Source organism: Ornithodoros turicata, chromosome 10 (genome assembly GCF_037126465.1).
Source record: "Ornithodoros turicata isolate Travis chromosome 10, ASM3712646v1, whole genome shotgun sequence".
NCBI lineage: Eukaryota > Metazoa > Arthropoda > Arachnida > Ixodida > Argasidae > Ornithodoros > Ornithodoros turicata.
Genome location: NC_088210.1, coordinates 4267977 through 4289215, shown reverse-complemented (window position 1 = coordinate 4289215; position 21239 = coordinate 4267977). Strand labels below are relative to the sequence as shown.

Below are 21239 nucleotides of genomic sequence, written 5' to 3'. Positions count from 1 at the left end.
TTTTGGCATGGTTCTCCCGGACGAGATGTATATCGTGTGCTCTGCACAACCACGTTTGCTGCGCGCTATTGCGACTTGTGTTGAGAAGGAACCTCCCATTTTGCATACACATGTAGGCCATAGCTTGGGCTATGTAACTACAAAATATGAAGGAAATCAGAAGTGGGGTTCCGAAAAGGGGGAGTCCAAAAAACCCAATTTTTGATAGCATATCTGTACACTACACCGTGTCGCCGGAAGGGGACAAGGTGAAGACCTGCAAATTTGATATCAATTTACAGAGCACGCTTCGACCTACACGCCGTTAGTTCATATATCTCGATGGCGTGCATAGGAGGAGTACTGCCTAAAGACACATACGACCTGAACTTTGTGGTTACTTTGGCGATTTTTCATTGACGATCAAAACAGAATTGACCCGCGCTGTTTTTTCGCGAATTTTTTCCGCGAATTTTCGCAGGCTGAAAGCCGTTCTACTTGACATAGTATGCAAAAAATCTATAGTTTGGGACCGTCCGCTGGCGAAAATAAAATGTCAAAGTCGCTCCGTCAAAAAGCTCCGCCGCCGAGTCAATTTCTTTCGGATTTTTTTCTGACGAACCACAGCACATAGAGCCAAAATATTTATTGCTCCTGTGTGCATGTATGTTGCGGTCCAATATATATATATTTTTTTTTCAACGGAAATCCGTGATGGTGTCCGGACCACCCTGGCTGAGCTGAGATGTGTGTATGGTGAGCTAGAATGAATGGTGTGCTGAACGGCGACTGAAACCGGGTCGTAACGACGGGCCTGCCGATAGGTGGCTACCAAGGGCTCGACCCGCTGATGCTTCTTGCGCCCTCACTGCCATGTGACCCCATGCGCAAAGAGCACCTGGGAGCGCCAGGGAGTTCCCGCGATGGCCGAAATTGAAGCAATCTGGCAGATACAGGGGGAGAAAGAAAAACAATGTGGGCGTGCTGATACATCATGCTTCGGAGATATGATTACGACGGACGGACGAGTTCGCATTTTGGAATGTTGTGGTAAAGGCAGTGTTTCAAAGCCTTTCGATTCCTTCTTGGGATAATCGAGAGATAATTTTCTTCGGGGGATAACGAATACCTCTCGTTTCGCTACATCGCTTTTGCGCGAAATCCCCTAATTAAAGAGGATAATTAATGAATTTTAGGTAATTAGTGACCTTGTAGTTATATACTTTCTTCGAGGGAATGTTCGCCTAGCCATATATAACTCAAAGAGAGAAAAAAAAAAGCAAGAAATAAATAAAAGGGAGGAATGGAGTGGACTTTCACTGCTGCAATATATCATGGAGCCAAGCCTGTACAAGATACTAAAAAAAGTATTCAAGTCAAGATACAAAATACTGCCTTTTAAAAGTATTTGTAAGATACCAAGTTACTTCCAAAAGCACTTAAGGTAAAGTAACTTGAGTAGAGTATTTTTGTTATGTACAATTCTGTCTGAAGCTCTCACATGTTTTGTGAGATAGCACAAAGGCATTCCATTCCAGTCTCCTTGGGTACATCACACAGATACGTTATGTATAGATGAATGTACTTGGAAGTATCTTTAATAATCATAAAGGCATACTTGAGGTAGTTTGCATTCACAGCAGAGTACATACTCGTTTGCTGCTTGCTGCTTGTCTGTATATGCCCTGACCCACTTGAAACATTCGAAGAAAAGTCACTCAGCGTATCTTCCGTTTTGAGACATGGTGGAAGGCTGCTAAAATTTTGGCTGCAGGATTTTTTTACACGCCATTGTTGTACAACCCAACATGATGCGCTTGTCGTACACTGGTGCACAATGTATAAAGTTTTTGGGCGCGACAGACTGACCATCGTGATATACGCTCTGAAAGTCACATAAATATTTCCATACTCACGCTGACATTTTGTTGAAGACGCAATTTCCGAAAACAGCGTCATGTACTAATAGATGCAGAGTATTGGGAAAATCAGTCAGATACCTAAGCCAATTCTTGACATCAAATTATGCAAGCCGAAGAACATCTCCTTATTTACCTCATAACATGTAATCGCGTCGTTTGACAAGCAAAAGTCGGGGTGTACTATGTATTTGTCGCGAACATCGTAATAGACGTAGTGTAAGGTGAGATCCTGTTTAGACAGAAAGTCACATCCTGTAGGAACACTCTGTCTCTTTTATACCTTCGTCGTAGACGCAATGGTACGATTTCAGAACAGGGTTTATACACTATATCACTGCTCTCCCCCTGTCCCGGCTTTTCGCGATGCAACAAGCTTTGTATTTCACAGTTGATATATAATCAGAATGAATCAGCTGGACTAGAAAGCATACCATGCTTTCTAGTCCAGCTGTTCTGCCGCCCAAATTTTGGAAGATAGCTGCAGCAGAACGAGCAATCCCAAACGAGGTCAAGTCCGGGCCACTCCGCGAACAAATCTGCGGCGGCCCTCCTGGTGCTGGGGGTCACTATGTGTTAGAATGTGAGGTGCGCTTTTATGCTGACATGGCATGCCGACACTGGGAGGTAACCCGGGTTCGAATCTCGGAGGAAGCTGTGCTGTCTGAGGCTGGGCTTTGCTCGTACACTTTAAGACAAATGTCAGCACAGTTGCCTATGAAGTCTGTCCAGAACGCCCCCCCCCCCCTCCCCCCCCCTCCCCCCGCCCCGCTCGAGCAGCATGTGCCGCCAGACAAGCAGGCAGGTCGCTCGGAAGTATCCACCACCTTTTATGCTACGCAGACAGTGTATACCGTCCTATTTTGATACAGCATTCAGGGTTACCCCCCGTAATCTCACTAATCTTTCTCATTTCTAGAAAGACATCGTCTCGCTGTTATCAGGTATCATGATACATGCCGAGCGCCGCTGCTATTTTCATCTTCGTTCTTAAGGAAAAGTTTTGTGTGTTCGCTGCAAACGAAGCTGCTCCATAAATTAGTTTTTTTTCTAATTCCACCACCAGTATTGTTGTCTGACTACCCGCACTTTCACGCGTTCAGCTGGTGAATATTCGGGGAACAAGGACGCTGTAATGTTTATTTTATTGCAGTTTTTATCTTGTCGTTCTTACTTCCAACTTTAGCGACGCTCGTCCATTGCTTGCTATTGAATACTGGCATTCAACAAACCAGTTATATATAAATACATTTTATTGGTCTTATTTGATGGTGTGTACAATAAAAAAAAGCCCGAGATGTACACATACAGGCTGTACGGGCCAAAACAATGAGTGGGTTCCCCAAACACACTTCCTTCGGTTCTTATATAGAGTCTCATTTCTTGAAAATATCGAGCAACAAGCAGTAGTTATGATGTGACTGTGAACAGCAGGCACATTATCGCCGAAGTTCTTTCCACTTGTACGTACACCAGTTAAGGGGTTCAGAACAGGATGAATAGAAACGCAAACGAAACGACAGGTGGCTTATCGTTAAGGGGCAACAAGTGAAGATAATGCCGCATGCTTAGATGTAATTTATATCGCATCAAATACAATGCGGTTTAGTACATATTATCGCGGTATTTGATTAGGCAATCGTCTGTAAAGCACTGCGCGGTCCCGCGTTTGTCACCCGGTCAGTGTCCGAAGCGATGAGGGTTTACTGACCCCTGATTAAACTGTCGAAAACTGTTTATCCGCACACTTGGTGCGCTTCCCTACTTATCCCGGCCACTTACCGGCCTAATAAAACGCGAAAGAATACGCATCACAAACTCTGACCAGGTTCGCTAATTCTTGCACTGCGCACGAGTCCGACACTGTGCTCTAACCTGTGAATCACTGAGAGAAACGGTTTCTGAAAACTGTGTGAAATTAGAAAATATAACATCCAACGATTTGTTGCTGCTCATTTCTCTATTGAAACCATGCTGTCTCGGGTCATACTGTGAGGTCCCGTAGTGGCCCTTCTCTTGCCTTCGCGCCTTCGATACACAATCCTGGCATACTTGTGCCTGGACGCGGTCCTTATGCGATAGCCGATTTCGAATGCGAGAAAACAAGCACAGTTAAATTGCAAGGAATAGCCATTGCACATCGTCTAACCAAGTCTACGCGTACTTTACAATCAGTGATTTATGGAGGCCCCCTTACTAAAACCCTCAATTGTTTGGCGTCAGGTTGTGGATTCGATTCCGGCTGAGGAGGCTATCAGCTTTTCGGCGGAGTATAAGTTGTACAAGTTGCTTATAGATTGTGCACGCGCTGCGAGCGAACGCCCAACGCATTGCCAATGCTACTGGAAGGGTTCCCCGAAGCGCAAATATCCCTCAAGTCTGAGCGAGAATACGGCGATATGCACAGACCGACCACTGTTGAATCGCTTATGATCATTGTTGTATGCAACAAATTATCAATTGCGAGAGATGAGAAGAATGAGAGATAACCTCAGCAAGCAACGACTTTGCACTAAGCTCGTGATGCCCTTGATAAACCATCCATCGACACTGTTCCGTTTCTCGGCCGGCGCGGTGCGAACCTCTGCATTTCACGGAAAGGGCATGTGATACGAAACAGAAGAGTACCTCGGATCCCCATAAAAATCCTTCCGCTAGGCGCGCAGCGAGCTTCAGCGCATCCATGTAAACAATCGCACGTGGTCGGGTGCCACGGCCGCGACCAAGCGTTCCCATGCATTGGATAGGCCGGTAAGCACACCAGTCATTCTAGCTCACCATAATGTGTGGTCGAGCACCACGAAGCTTTCTACGCAAGCCCCTGGATGGCGCTTCAGCAAGTGTCTCAACCTTGCCCACCGATAAGAGGGGCGTTGCTTCAAAGAAGATAAAAAGGCAGGGTGCGACAGGGGAAGGGACGCAGTACACGTTGTGGCAGAGAACGTGAATGAACCATGTTGTTGCATTGAATTTCTGGTTGTGCTGCTTGTTCCTTCGCGCACGGAACGGACGGGCCGACGCCCCCAAGGTTGTGGGAACTTAGGCTTCCACAACTGGCGCCCAACGTTTGGGGTTCGAGCTCGTCTGTTCCGTGGCGGGGAACACGCGGCACTTTTTGTAGTTTTTGAGTAGTTTATTGGAGTGATTAGAGATTATTGCTGTTGGTTTTGTTAGTGTGTGTTTTTGTGTTTGAGTTTTTCAGCTCCCACCCGGTGGACGAGCCCTCGGAGCTGATGGCTGAGAAGGCGAAGCTGCCCACGCCGCAGTCAGACACCATCGCAACGGCAGAACTCCTGTCATGCATGACGGAGTTGTGCTCGTTGGTGGTTCAACGCCTGGATGCCGGGTCGGTTTCGCCGCCGCAGGCACAAGCGCCTCTACGACTCAACTTACCGGTGCCTACCTTCTCAGGTTACACCGATAAGAAGTCTGTTGCCGATTTCCTGGATGACCTCACCGCCTATCAGACGGGTATGGGAATTTCCGACGAAGTTCTAATCCAACGCATCGTGCAGGTTGCTTTGGTCGGAGACGCCGCCCGCTGTCTTCGGTTGCAATGGGAGTTTACGTCCTTTCAGGACTTCCAGAAGCGATTCAAAAACGAATTTCTTCCCCCGGATTACGAATACCGTGTCCTAGAGCAATTGCATAAGCGTACTCAACATCCTGAGGAAAGCTTATCTGAATTCGTTCGGGCATTGCAGGATCTGTACAGCAAAGCGGATCCCACTGCTACGGAAGAGCAGCGCGTCGCACGGGCGATCCGTCAGTGCCACCCGCGCTTCCGGCCCTACTTAAGAGCCCATCGCTTTAAAACCCTTGAGGCGTTGGCCCAGGACGCTCGTTCAATACAAGGCGACCTCCTGGGAGAGCTTGAATACCGGCCCCCTCCGCCCCCGGAGCTAGCGTTGGAACCGCGCTGCGCGTGGTCGGGAGGAGCCGCCTCGGTCGAACGCCTGCATGCAACAGGTTTGGGTGACAACCCTCGTAATTCATACAATGCGGAGTCATCCCACCGAGCCCTAGATCCGTTCCTCTATGACCAGAGGACGATCCCCGCAGGAACGAGCCTTGACAGACCCGTCTACCCCTTTACGAAGTTGGTGTGGTAATTTAATTGGTGGTGGTGGTAATGGTGTGGAAATTTACTAAAATACAGTACATGCACCAGTACAACTACGTCGTCGCGTTGGACACGGAGAGCGTACTCGCGCCGAGTGCCCACCCACTACTCGAAGGTGATGCGCATCAGGACGCATCACGGTGAAGATTCCGCGAGGTAGTGCGTGAAAGCTTTGATGGAAATGTATGACGAGATGATCGTCCTGAACTCCAACCCCGCCGCAATGGCGCTGAATGATGAGCCAGCACTGAGCCACCACCCACTGCGCGTACTGTAGACGCGAAGACGCCACTTCGCGCAAGATCTACCCTGTGTCCGACATCACGACCATTCCAAGCGTTGTACTGCCGGCGAGACATCGAGACGCTGTGAAACCCCTGTAAAATGACGTGCACGACTAGAAAAAAAAAGCTGCCCATCATCGTCTACGATTTGGCGGGACTGCTGCGGAAATTTCACCTTCTCGCGTGGAAACGAGCCCCCTTCATTGTGGCAAGTTTCATGGAAAAAATTCGATTGTTCGAAATTGGCACCGTCCTATTCAGAGACACCATGCAGTACCTAAGTTCGCCGCTTGGGGGAGCTCGTTAAAACCGTCAAATCCATGGGGTATGCAGAGGTGTTCCAATGCCTGAAGCAGGTATTTAGAGGCGACTACGAAATTTTGCTTCGTAAAGGTGTATTCACGTACAGCCACGTTAGCTCTTTCGGGGTGTACGACGAATTGGCTCTGCAGGCAAAATCCGCCTTCTGAAACGATCTGACGGGGAGGTATATAAGTGACGAACACTACCAGTAGGCGAACACTACCACATATTTAGATGGGTAGAAATCCAGCGAACCGGTAGAATGTAGGAAGGAGTTGCCTCAGGACAGAAGCCGCCGATATTTCGAACAGAGACTGTTCTTCTTCTGGGCACCGTCCTCATCATTGGCATGGTATTTAAAGGGTTAGGTGTGACGTGTTTAAAGGTTCATGCGAATTGTGGGTCAACTGCCCGGAGGGAAGAAAGGTTCCGTACGGGGTTTTACGGCCGGAGTGAATGGCTGCTTTGTTAGAGTGTGGAGGGGATTATGTGAACGTAGTGATCTAGGCTACAGACCGGTTACAGAAAAATGGAAGGTTCACGAACACGTGGATGAAACGGGACAACAGGCAAGAATTGGCAAGCATAGCGAAAGATAAGGAGGTTAGTGATTACGTGGGGAAAATTCCAGAACCAGCAACGTTTTTTTTTTTTTTTTTTTGTAATGCAAAGTTGTGTCCTGCAATAAAGAAAGTAGAAAGCAGTGGCCATGCAGAACATAACAGGTGATAATGGAGGTAGAAGGGAAAAGCATATTTTATTTGTGAAGTGTTTCTAGGGTGCCTTGTGATTTGTTGATACCGGACGGGTGGAGAGCGTTGAACTTGTATATGAGATAAGACTCCCTATCACGTCTGTCACGTGTGGATCTAAACCCGGTTTCTAGAATATATAGTTTAATGTTGTCAAAATTGTGACCAGGAACGTTAAAGTGTTCGGCGACTGCTTTGGGGAGTTTGTTGGACGTGTCGGTTCTGTGTCCGGTAAGGCGGTTGTTCATTTGTTGGCCGGTTTCACCAATGTATTGCATAGAGCAGTCGCCGCATTCAATGCAGTATCTGACATTGGAGCTTGTGCATGTGAATGCGTGGTTAACGGGGTGGGTGTAATTGCTCGCAGTGCTTTTGATGGAGTTAGCGTGTTGAACGTGCTTGCATGTTTTCCAGCGCGGGAGGTTGCAGGGTCGTGTTCCCGTGTACGGGGTGCTTGTTTTGCTGATTTTGGCATTGACCAAGGAGTCTGCCAGGTTTTTTGCGCGTCGGTATGTCACCTGTATGGGATTTGTGAATATATTGCTAAGTCGGTCACTGCTTTGAAGGAGGGGCTCGTGCTTCTGTAGAATGGCTTTGATGTTTGGAAGTGCGTTGGAATATCTTGTGATATAAGCTTCATCACAAGATATTCCAACGCACTTCCAAACATCAAAGCCATTCTACAGAAGCACGAGCCCCTCCTTCAAAGCAGTGACCGACTTAGCAATATATTCACAAATCCCATACAGGTGACATACCGACGCGCAAAAAACCTGGCAGACTCCTTGGTCAATGCCAAAATCAGCAAAACAAGCAAAAAAACCGTTGCTGGTTCTGGAATTTTCCCCACGTAATCACTAACCTCCTTATCTTTCGCTATGCTTGCCAATTCTTGCCTGTTGTCCCGTTTCGTCCACGTGTTCGTGAACCTTCCATTTTTCTGTAACCGGTCTGTAGCCTAGATCACTACGTTCACATAATCCCCTCCACACTCTAACAAAGCAGCCATTCACTCCGGCCGTAAAACCCCGTACGGAACCTTTCTTCCCTCCGGGCAGTTGACCCACAATTCGCATGAACCTTTAAACACGTCACACCTAACCCTTTAAATACCATGCCAATGATTAGGACGGTGCCCAGAAGAAGAACAGTCTCTGTTCGAAATATCGGCGGCTTCTGTCCTGAGGCAACTCCTTCCTACTACCACATATTTGAACGTTTTGGATGCTCGAATCTGAGGGATTATAATGCGTTGCACCTGAAAAGGGATGCCCTATTACATCTATCTTATGCTGCACTTTCGAAGCACGTGCTACGACGCAACTGAACAAAAAAGTAGAGAACTCCAACTTAACATAACAAAATAACAAGTTTTATTCAGACGTTTCGTCCGTCATGCGACGGACATCATCAGTGCAAAACTGTACTACGACACGCGCGGATTGGAATTGCTTCATTCTCCTTGTCTTTGCTTCATTGTCTCTGGCATACTATTCGTGGCAATGCGCCCTAAATTACACGCAGGCAAAATTGGAACTGATCATCGACGAAGACATGTACAGAACCATCGAATCGCGTGTTAGGAGCGGGCTTTGTCAGGCGAGCAGGCGTTATTTGTGGGCTGACAATCCTCTGTGCAGTGGCTATGATCCCCATAAACAGGAGGTGTACATATCATATATAGATTGCAACAATCTTTACGCATTCAGTATGATAAAGCAGCTCCCAGTCGGCGACTTCGAATGGGTCGAGGACTTTAGCTCCGTGGATTTTAGGCGTCCCCCCACGGATTCGGACGGGGGTACGTGTACGTGTGCGACCTCGAGTATCCAAAATCTATCCACGCGTTAACACGGTACTTCTCCCTGGCGCCCGAGAAGGCGGTCGTCCCGAAGGAATGGCTCTCATGTTCCAGCGAGGGCTCCTCGAAGAGTTAATGTATCAGCCAGCAAACAGCAAAGAGCTGCTGGTCAAGTGCATGGACAAGGTCGAGTACGTCGTTCATTACGCTCGCGCTCTATTGTAGACTGCGCATGAGGATGACAAAAATTCAACGACTTCTAAAATTTCGTCAGACACCATTTCTGCGTCCCTACATCGAGGACAATATGTTGCCAAACGCATCGCCTCGGGCATGACGTTCGAGAAAAATTTCTATAAAATCTCAAGTAATGTGGTCTTTGGAAGAATTTAATATGCGGGATATTTGAGTAGCCTTCAGTGCGGAGACGGCGAGTCGCCTCGGGAGTCAGGCGGAATGCGCGAGTATGGGAATTTTGTTTCTCGATTGCGTCATGTGTGAAATGTGCAAAAGAAAAGTGTGATGCGATTTCTCCCTGCAGATTGGCTTCACGATTTTGGAACTGAGTAAATTATCCATGTACTCGTTCTGCTATGAAACCCTGCTGAGTAAGCTCACTTGTCTGGTGATTACCTGGTACATTGATACGGATTCTCCGATCCTCAGCCTATTCTGCAAGGACTACAAAGATCTCTTATGAGCAATTGCCGACCACCATTTAGACTTGCCTTCATTCGATTGGAATCATCGGCTGTGCAGCTAGAGGAACCGTGGTAGGCTTGGCGCGTTCAAAAGTGAAACCGGTAGCATACCCCTAAAAGAGGTAGTATGCTTGAAAGCCAAAACGTATTCCATCAAATTAGCCATGGGAAAACAAATGACAAAACCTAAAGGGGTCAAAAAGAACATTGTGTGGAAATACCTCCTCCATGATACGTACCACGATACCCTATTCAAGCGCAATAGCGTATCGCACGAGCAGGTGTCAATAGTGGGGAAGAAACAGTGCATGCACACTATCAAAAATGTGAAAAGCAGGATGTCGGAGTGAACCGGAAAAAAAACACGCTATTTTGGTGCGAACCGGAACGGAATCGAAACCCTATACGTTTTTTTTTTCGCTCGAAAAATTTATTTAACGGTTTTCGGTCCAAGAAAAACCTTCGCCGGTTTGGACTACGACTGAGCGAATGAAACTGACGTCGTGTGTTCTGAAGTCATGTCACGGATACTTTACAAGGTACTTTACATGTATGTCGGTATACTGTGACCCCTTTGTAACGTTTTAACGTTCGCGCACATAGACTTAGAGGTACATGTGACCGGTTGTGACTCTACCAATGTGCCGTAGTGCTCGTGTTAATTTCATCCGTCTAAACCCTCCTCAATAAACACGACCCAAGGAGGCTGCGTAACGGCTTCTCTATCGGTAATGTCGCGCCACGCGTCCCTTGTTTGAGAGCAGCTAAGTTGAATACATTCACGTATACGCCAGGGCAAGCGCGTACGAAGTGACACTTTTTTTGTGGACTGGACACGACGAAAAGGAAACGGAGCCGTCGAGCACGTTTGTGAGTGAAGGTGTTCATCGATTTGCGTCGTACTCGTGCGGGGGTGCTTGCTGGCTAGGAAGCAGCAACAGACATTCAGATGGACGCGATCGCACCAATCCAGCAAGAAAGTACTTTACCCTCCACGTCAAAGGAATCAATCTCTCCAACTGCCATGCTTTTTCTCAAACATGTACTCAATGTCGTTGAAATGTATTTTTTCCTCTCTGTCTGAGATAAAGCCGCAGTGGAGATGCTGCCGAGCGTGCCATCTGGTGGGTCTTGACCAATCAGATGACTTTTAAGTGTAGAACATGTGCGGAGCCAATCGGCCAAATTGGCCATTGATAAAAAAATCAGTGGCCAATTCCCAGAGGGCTCTCTATAGGAAGTTCATACACGGCTTATAAACCCTTCATCAGATTTACTTAGCGCAGCTATTGACAAGTCTAAATAGACTTTTTATACAGTAGCAGAACACTTTTTCATAATGGGATAGATCTGAAGAGTTCGCCCCTGTGTTTTGCACACACTGTGAACAGTTCTTGGTTGTAATAAATTCGTTACCAAATGCGTGATCTCAAACTGTACTCACATGGGTTATACATAGGCACAAAATGCAATTTTTTTTATTAATATGCATGGTAGACGAGAGGTCTAAGCTACGGATAAGGGTAGCTAAAGCAAGGTATAACGAAGGTCTAATCCTAAACCTGCTTCCGAAATGGAGGTATAAGACAGATGTAATGCATGCCTAAGAGCTATGACTAATTTTAGGCACCATGTCTAGAAAAGGTGTAAATCATGATGGAGGGCGGAAGTCACCAAAAAGGTTAGCCAACTGTAGGTCTCGAACCCACGTCTTCTGGATTACCGGTCCAGGGCTCAAGCGGTTCCAGCCTCAGAAGATCAATTGTCTCACGTGTACAGTCGTACACCTTCAAATCTAAGGTTATACAGCTATTAGGTTTACATTAACACGTCTATACTGCTATGTTAGCGGACGGCTAATAGAAATTACGTCTACCCTATGACATTCTATAGCTACCTGAGATGTCTAATGATGACTGAATGCTGTCTAATGCTATATGAGACCGCTATTATGCCACCATGTGCTGCCTGGGTAATAACATGTGTTTCTCATCACTGTGACAGCTGGTGATGGATTTATTATTCAATCATACCACAGATGAAAGCTTCTGATGTGTTTGTCGCTATGCAGACTCCTAATGATGGCTGCACCCGTTGTTCTTGAAACAAGAGATGTGAGAGTAGCTCCACGTGGCTTCAAATACAGGAGGGAAAAGACAAAGGTAAACAATCAATTATTCCAGCTAGAAGAATTGGCGATCCGTCATGGTCATTGCACGAGCCGGACGCCAACGCTGTTTTTTCGAGAACTCGTGCGAACTGTACGTCGAAATCTTCTACAGGCGTCATCGTAATTGCATTTTGGAATTAACTCGAACTTTCTTGCTTGGCGGCCATGGAGAAACGTCCATGCTGGATTCTGTTGTGTGCGCTGCATAAACCGCCATTCCCCGGAATCAGAAACCACTACGCCATTCCAAAATGCCGCGGTTCACTTTAGTTCCGGCGGGGTGCCTAGTACTTATTAGGATGCAGACGCTCATTCCCACTCAAGCTCTGCCAAGGAGTTGTCACAGTCATTATGAAGGTCCTTGCCTGTCTCGTTATAGCTCTCTGGGCCACTGGTAAGTTGTTCTTTTGTAGACACAGCATTGGTTTGCTTGGTGTATCTTTTGTAACTTCTTGTCCTTTAACTTTTTTTTCTTGCCCTTGTCCATGTAAACTCTTGTCTTTTTTGATTTTCCATTTGTCGCTGCCAGATTGAAAGATGTTCCCCAAATTTTTATTCCCAGTTTTAGCCGTCTGCAATCCAAAGTTTTTGTATACTCCTTGCCCACTTTCTCCGTCACTCTTTTTTAATGAGCTGAACATGTTTGAAGTCTTCCTGTACCATGTATTTTGTGCCTGAAGAAGTGCAGTGTGCTGCGCGAGTCTCGTAATTAAATGATTCCTGCTTCTAACCCTTCCATAGGTATCAAATTTGGTGGGAATCAGTGTCACCTGTAACTCCACCACACAGCACGCTCCTAGCCAAATATCATCCCGAACAACATCGCATTGTCCTCTCATTTGTTGAAAGCGGGAAACGTATCCTTTCCTGTGACACTTACCCGGACAGAACAAATCGATCCCGCTGAGGTCCCACGGATGTCTTAAACGGGACCTCACAACGTCCTGCGAAGCAGGTCTTGGGGACGAAAGACGTCCCATGGACACCGTTTTGTCAGCTCCTCGAACATTCGACTCCCCGCGGCGGTTCCGTTTCGAATATGCGGGATGCTTGACGGACGACGGATGGATGTAGTTTTTCCATATTGAAATTTGAATAATTTGTTTTGCTTTTAATCATTGTATTGATTCAAATATAGAAAGCACTATAAAGGGCAGTTAAGTGATTTATTTTTCTGTGTGATATATATACATGACCCTGTTTATTTATTTTTTGATTTTGCCTTAGCGCCGCGAGGCAACTGTGGCTATGAGCGGCACAACGCACCGGTGTTGCAGTGACGCTTACACCCTGCAGTAGTAGCGTCCATCAGAACATGTGCTGCAATATACGCGGGAAAAAAGAATGTTGAAAAGTTATGTCCAGTCTCACATGGCACACAAAATGAATTTGTACAATGTATGTACAGCACACAGAAGTAATATGATGAGTATAGCCTAATGTTTAGCCTAATGTATAGCCCTCAATGTTTAAGGGAAATGCTTCGTGCAATGACAAACACAAGGGTCGGGTGTGTAAGTCGAAATGTCTGCCTGCGAATGCCGCGGCATGTTCCTGTGCCGAGTTTACAAGACATTTCTCAGATATCTTTCCTCGAGCACCTGTGGTACATGCATCGAACCGAAGCAGTATTCATGCGGTATTCAGGCACCCAACGCTAGCCGCACAAGCAGTTGCGCAGCGTCGATAAAGTTGATAGCACAGGTCCAGCAGAAGCCGAGATCTGTTATAGAGTGCAGCACCACTCCATCGTACCGTTGCGCAACGATTCGAGGACTATGCGGCAGAATACCAGTCGCCACTTTAACCAGTCCTCCATTGCACGTCCTGTATTGTACGTATTTCGTTTAAATACACGTTTTCAGTGCAGCACCATAACCACTCGCCCTTACCCCGGCCCCACCGAGACTCGATCCGAGCAGTGGGCGGGCGCCACGTTCACCCATTGCTACACCACTACAACAGCACAAAACGCGCATTCAATTTATGAAAGTCACCGTAAACGGCTGTCGCCCTAATCCACCGAGATACTAGCCAACGGCCACAAAAGCCAAGTCATCGAGGAACGCATGCATGATGCTCATTATCCAGCGCCTTCTGCCTCATAATCGGATCCTGGTGTTAAGCTTCAAAGTCGACCTCCAAAATGAAGTTGATTTCAGAACCAGTCCTTAAGTGGAATTCTGACCTATGATATGGCGGGCTTTGATGCAGACGATGTGTCATGATATGATGTTATGGGCTGTGACGTCAAATGATGGGTAATGATACGATGGAATATAATGTTGATGGATGGGTAATGATGTGACGAGCTGCCATGTTGATGTTGAATGATGGGTTATGACGTGATGAGCTGTGATACAGACGTCGAATGATGGTAGTATGTTGTGATGGGCTGTGATAGGAATGCGACGTTCTGGGCCGTAGGGATGGCCAGACATGATGCGATGTCGAATGAATTTTTCGTGAAATTCCGACCTACTTCACCAACAGGGAGTGGCGCCGCTGAGTTGCCGAATGAGATACAGTTCGGGACATACGTGTTGTATGACGCCACCCTTAGGAACAGGAGTACGACCGGCATAGGAGTGTACACGAAACTTCTCATCAATTCGGTAAGTCTGCACGTGTACGACTACACAGTTCTGAAATCGGTTCAAGTAGACAAATAACGGTGAGGATGCTGCGTCACAACATTGCATCTTCATTCACATTGTGTGTTAAAACATATTGTAGATTGATTGATTGATTTGCAAAAGAAACATGTTGTAGATATTTATGTTGTGTGCGTCGATCTTGTTTTACGAATGCGCCTCAGTTTTATTAGTTGCGCAGATTCTGTCATCACCTTCCAAATAAACCTATCCCATGTGTTATCCTATACTAACATAACTGTTTCTTCCTCCAGATAAACGCGAGATTACGGATGAACGTCAACGAAACGCAGATTCAACTGGTACTGGTCGGGATGAAAGAAGTTGAGGTTCGTATCCACATCTTCTACTTTCCCTCTAGTCCCCCTATAAATAGGTAGAGTGACAGATATCCCGTTTTAGATAGTCGGCCCCACCCTCCAATCTTCTTTACCGCAGTGGAAAAACAATGTCCTGTATATGGCGAGTAGTTTCGGCGTCGGTAGTAACCGACACAATGGCTACTCTTCATACCCGTGATACCTTTTAAACATACTCTGCAGATGATTGCTTCCTCGAAGTATAATCAATTACTGCGCCCGTTGTTCCTATCCATCCATCCAAACGTGCTTCTGCGTGGATATGGGTGTACAAATAATATGGAGTAGTCGAGCGATCTGCTTTGTTCTACAAGCGCGATAAACACAGTAACGCACGCGTTACTGTGTTTATCGCGCTTCTAGAACAAAGCAGATCGCTCGACTACTCCATATTATCAGCCTCTCCTACACGACAAGAATGTTCTCTCTTCTCTGCTTATGCTCCGTTCTAAACATTTAGAAACCTGCTCGCCCTACCTTTATAGAACATGGTGTTCATGTTTTATTTCCTATTGCGATCATTACTAGAGCTAAAGGAGCACAAAAGTGCATACAAAATTTCTCCACGCGGAACGAAAGATCTCGCAAGCAAAACGAATGGAATCTGTCCATTGAAATTCGTGATTTAAGTGGCTACCGGAAAAACGCGTGGCATGAGACGGACGCTGCAATATGTGTCACCGTTTCACGTTCAAATTACTACTATTTAGTTGATTACCGTGTTGTACGAAGCATCTATGAAATTGTATACCAGTCTTTGTTGATCGGTACCTGTGGAGATGCTGTTCTCCGTTGCGAATCTGATTGTACGGCCTAACAGAACACGCCTAAAAGATGCAGTTTTCCAGTAACATGTAATACTAAAGGTGCCATGGCAATCTAACAATAAATGCTAGTGTTCCTTGCTGATTTGTTGTCATGATCACCGTTATTTCTGTAAATAAAGATGACATGGTCCTCACAGTATTTATACCGGTAGTTACGGTATTTAAATACTGTATTTATATTTTGTATTCAAATACTCATATTGAAAAAATAGTTATGAAGAGCATTTTAATAACTCTTTCAGCAAAGCATTTTGTATTTATATTTAAATAATAAAAAAATTTATTGATGCCCATCCCTGACGGTACGCCAGAGGAGTCACGAGGCGTCGAAGTATGGAACGACGATCTCCTCTCAGCAGTGCAATACTCGTCCTTCTACGAGACGAGAGAACTGCTTGTGCGTCGATGTCGGCCTGTCATTCCCTTCGGCACCGCAACGGGCTGGGACCCACTGGAGAACCACCCTGTGCCCTGCTTCGTACAAAGTTATGCAATATTGGTCAAGGCTGCTTACAACACTGTAAACCATTAACACGTCCACTGCCAACGGTGCGGATGAGCCTCGGATGCCAGAATTCTGAATTGCTTGAGCGCAGATGTAGAGCCGGTGAAATTCCCCGGGGTAAAATCGACGATGCGCTGCAGAAAGAAAAGTATGGCACAGGGTTCCGCAGCTGCGTATGAGGTTTGATGCGAAAGGCGACGTCCTTGTACTACGCCTTCGGACGGGATGACGAACACCGAGGCGAAGATGCGTCTGAGATGCGTCACCGGTGTCAGAGGCGGCCGAGGGAGAAAATTTCGCGCCTACCAGACCATAAAAATGGCCTCGAAGGACTTGAGGGGGAACCCGATCTCTTCGTTCGTGAAGGTTCAGAAGACGAACGAAGGTGGATGGCACATGGAGGGACCAGGGGGCGCCCACGTATGTGGCGTTCTTAGCTATGAAAGTTGTGAGAGCCTGGCGTGTCATCTACGCTACGCGATGCAAATCACTATGAGGGCGTTATGGAATTTTCCTGAGGAGCGGATGACAGGGAATGTGCGCACGCGAACGTAGGATGTGTCCTACCGTTTCACGCTCACGCAGAACCTCTACCAGGAGTTCACCAGCTTCAACCAGGACTTGCTGTCCTTCAGACATTCTTGGAACTCCAAGGGAGCGACGAACGATTCAAGAAAATACGGTCCGAAGGGTATTTAATTATGTTGTGGATATCCTGTGCAAGATTGGACGGCTGTAAAGCACAATCGCCCTCACCAAGGCCGCGTGAATGGCTAGAAGAAACCGTTGATCACATCCCCAGCCTAAGTAAGGAAGATGTTGAATCGCAGGAAGCGTATCGCTGCACTTTGGTTTGAAGATGCTTAATGTAGCGAGCCCAGCTCAGGTCCGAGTCCATGACCACACCAAGGAAGCGATGGAAACGCACAGGTTCGGACTTCTGGGTACTAAGCCAAAGAGGGAAACTTGTCATAGCGTTGCGGTTGAAGGAGAGTTCGACACACTTTTCGGACGCAAGGTACATCCCAAGTCGCGTGAGATACAGATGGACATTATTTAAGGTTAGCTGCAAACGGCGCTGAATTGCTGCTAGTGACTTGCCTACTCTCCATAGGGCAACGTCATCGGCATACAAAGAGAATGCTATTTTGCGGGAGATTAGCGATTTTAGTCCTGCCATTACGACATTGAGAAGTGTCGGACTCTGAATGCTTCCTTGAGAAATAGCATTGGAAAGAAATACGTCGTTACAGGTTAAAAACAGTTATGAGTTATTGCGAAGTGTAAGTGAGCCACAGACAGACATTTTTTATCGAGACTATGTTGTAAAAATCCTAATGCGCTATTAACGTTAGAGATAATAGGGAGTTTTAGGAAACCGTAAGCGTCCTCCCGACTGGCGTCCCGCCTCCCTATCCCGGTCAGTCAATAAGATATCAGCAACGTTTTGTCAGCCACCCCAAAGGAATCATGTGATTAGCTAATGATGTTTTGGGAAGGGTTAGCGCGAAACGTTCGCGTTTCCCTAAAACTCTCTAATGTACGAGAGATGACTAGACCAAGGGAGACTAGTTGTTGAATAACGCCGAGATATTTGAATGAATATACATGGTTTAGATTCGAGACGCTGGGGTGATGTCGTGATGAGAGTTATGAATGAGTGGGGGAATGATGAGGGGTGAAGGGGTAGGTGATAGGGCTATGGGGTGTGGATAATTTTACATGTGTCAGTGTAAACAGTTAGAAGTTAGGCCGAGCACCAGCAGTGGACTTCATCAATATGCCTTTGAAGATGATCATGGTCGGAAGGAGAGCTTATTTTGCGATAAATGATGCCATCATCTGTGAAGAGCCGCACGAAGGAAGATAAAAAGATAAACCAATTGGGAAAGTAGGGGCCAATAACCGAACCATGAGGTATGCCCGATGTTACTTTTGCAAAATCAGACGATATATTATTCCAAACTAGAAACTCAGGTCTGTTCGCTAAAAAGTTTCGTATGTAATTTAGAACGGACTGATCCAGTTTCAGCGTAGTTAGTTTTAATATAAGGTGGTATTATGGGGAACAGGGTCCAAAGCTTTCGCGGAGCGGGATCTATGGATGCGGCATCAACTTGGTGTCCCTTGTCAGATGCCGGGGAAATGTCGTTAGATAGGCGAGCGGACTGCGTCTCGCAGCCTAAGCAGTTAGTCTTGTCTGAAACCGCGCTGATAATTAGCAAAGAAAGTACGGTCTTCAAGGAACGCAGTGAAATGGGAAATATTATGTAACCCATGAATTGGCACGGTAGCCTACCATCGGAGATCGGTCTATAGTTTTATGCGACATACTTGCTATCGGACAAAAATACTGGAATAACCTTCCCTATTGACCACTCTATCAGTATATCATCAGCAGCTAGTGATTCTAACAGTATTGGCGTTAAGAATTATACAGAAACGTTCTTAGTGGCCTTTAAGCATTTTGAGTTGATCGCATGAGTATCGAGGCTGACGACAGTTTGCACTTGGGAACACACCACTTGACAACACCGCTACAATTAATTTCTATGTTAGGCATCTGAGGGAGATTGCACAACGATGTATTTATGATATTGGAAGCATATGACTTGGTAAAAACACGAAAAAATAATTATTCAAAGTATAGGCACACTTGTGCAAAATTTGTCTGTAGGATCCACCACGGTCAAGTTTACGTCACCACGAGAAAGGATTTGGAGCACTCTCCAAAACTTTGTTGGCTAAGAGCTATAGTAATGTTCGGTAATGTTATGGAAAGAAATGATTTCTTCGCGCTCTAAAATTGTTCCTTAAATTCCTTGTTGGCTAGACACGACGGCTCTCGTCTTGAGGAAATTCTCTTCATACTGGTTCGTTGGATTTCTACCCGTCTGCGTACTCCAGATGTTGTGCTACATGCTACTGCGATATGAAATGTATAACATGACAAATGCAGAATGATCTCCCGTGGTGGGGCCCCGATTTGAGCAGGACATGAGCTTCCCCTTTCCGAAATAACAGGGAGCCGATATACTGAAAAGCGATGAAGGAACGAATAACCGAGAGACACGGGACACGAAGACAAGCACAAGAGTTCTCAGACACCGTAATGACTTAATAACACAGAGCCTTTTAAATACCCAACAACTCCCGGAGGGGAGGGAGAGGGATAAGGGATGGCCTATTTACACAGTTCCCGCGTTGTGTTATCGCCACCGTCTCTTTCAAAAGTATTTTCCAATAGGCCATCCTTTATCCCTCTCCCTCCCCTCCGGGAGTTGTTAGGTATTTAGGAGGCTCTGTGTTATTAAATCATTACTGTGTCTGAGAACTCTTGTGCTTGTCTTCGTGTCCCGTGTCTCTCGGTTATTCGTTCCTTCATCATCATGCACCAGTTAGTCTGCGCCCTATCTCCTTTACTGAAAAGCGAGTTCAAAGCCTGTGCGGCAGGTTTCGTATTTGAATACATTTGTCTAATGCTTCCATGCAACTGAATTGTTGCCAGCTCGAGCTATCCGAAATATACTTTCCTTTTCAGTTTTTATTGCGTATTAGTTTGAAAGAGTTTTTAACGAGGACTTTACTATAGGTGTGTAGGAACAAAGGAACCCTCGAGCTCTTTCAACTTTTCTTTGAATAGACACCATTTCTGATCAGCAGACCTGTACGGAAATCTTGCTACAAATTCCCCAAGGAATATGTCAAGCTATGAGGCGATGGAGTCGTGGTTGCCTCTCAGTTTTGCATTGCTTTCATTCGTTTCCGTGGGCGAGAAATGTTGCTATCTATCGGGAATGAGATGAATTTATGGTTACTAGTGACTTGAAGCGATGGCGCTGAACAGATTAGTTCATGTGTGGTGGTGAGCACGAGGTCAAGCATACTGGATGAAGAACCAATAACTGCTGTTTCGAAACCAGGTCTTTGAGGTTAAACATTAGGTACTTGTTGACAAAGTCCCGCACATCACTGGAAAGGTGTAATTGGTACCAACTCCCACAACATTTTATGTCTGGGGAATCCAGGCATAATCGCAGATACACGGTAGTTAATTTCGACTTGATAGACAGAAGTCGACAAGGGAACGCACTGGAATCTGACGGGCAAAAAGATATGCCCACTAGAAGCGTTGGCGACTTTGAACAATGTGTTGACCAAACAGGTTTCAAGGTCGGTATCTAGACTGATTGCAGAATAAGTTATATAACTTGTAACTATATAAGTTGTAAGTAATTACCGCCCTATATCGTTAACCATCCAAACTTGCAAAATCTTACAAGACATCTTTAGTAATTATCTCAAGGATTACCTTGAATATATATAGAATGCTATTTAGAATCCTATCCTATGTCCTATATAGAATTCCTAACTTCATTTTATAGACTGTAGCTAGTCTACATATAAAATGAAGAAAATAGCATACGCTCTTTGGCTGCACGTTGAACATATGTTTATAAGTCCCAAACGTCGCCACACCAGCATTGGACAGCTGTTTCGGCCTTATTGGGCCTTCATCAGCAATGCGTAGGTGGGCGACGTTTGAGCGAGTGGCGTCGGAAGGTCACGTGGAACGTGATGTCCTCCCGTCAGGGTGAGTGACTAACCTCTGAAAGCCCAGTGCGAAGCCAGTAAAATATTAAATCAAGAAAAATAGCATACGCTCTTTGGGTGCACGTTGAACATATGTTTATAAGTCCCAAACGTCGCCACACCAGCATTGGACAGCTGTTTCGGCCTTATTGGGCCTTCATCAGCAATGCGTAGGTGGGCGACGTTTGAGCGAGTGGCGTCGGAAGGTCACGTGGAACGTGATGTCCTCCCGTCAGGGTGAGTGACTAACCTCTGAAAGCCCAGTGCGA

The 21239-nt window shown here is 46.1% G+C and overlaps 1 protein-coding gene across 3 annotated transcripts in view; it reads left to right on the top strand.

The window, feature by feature from the left end:
- Nucleotides 1-12133: 12133 nt before the first annotated feature.
- The window catches only part of LOC135370266 (uncharacterized), a 65209-nt gene continuing 56103 nt past the window's right edge, over nt 12134-21239 (top strand). Inside the window, exons 1-3 of one of the 3 annotated variants that reach the window (XM_064603978.1) lie at nt 12134-12426; nt 12774-14647; nt 14941-15015. In XM_064603978.1, coding sequence (XP_064460048.1) covers nt 14423-14647; nt 14941-15015 — 300 coding nt within the window. In that variant the 5' untranslated portion in view covers nt 12134-12426; nt 12774-14422. Of the gene's footprint in view, nt 12427-12773; nt 14648-14932; nt 15016-21239 lie in introns of those variants that run through there. The other 2 variants (XM_064603979.1, XR_010415272.1) reach the window with 2 other exon arrangements.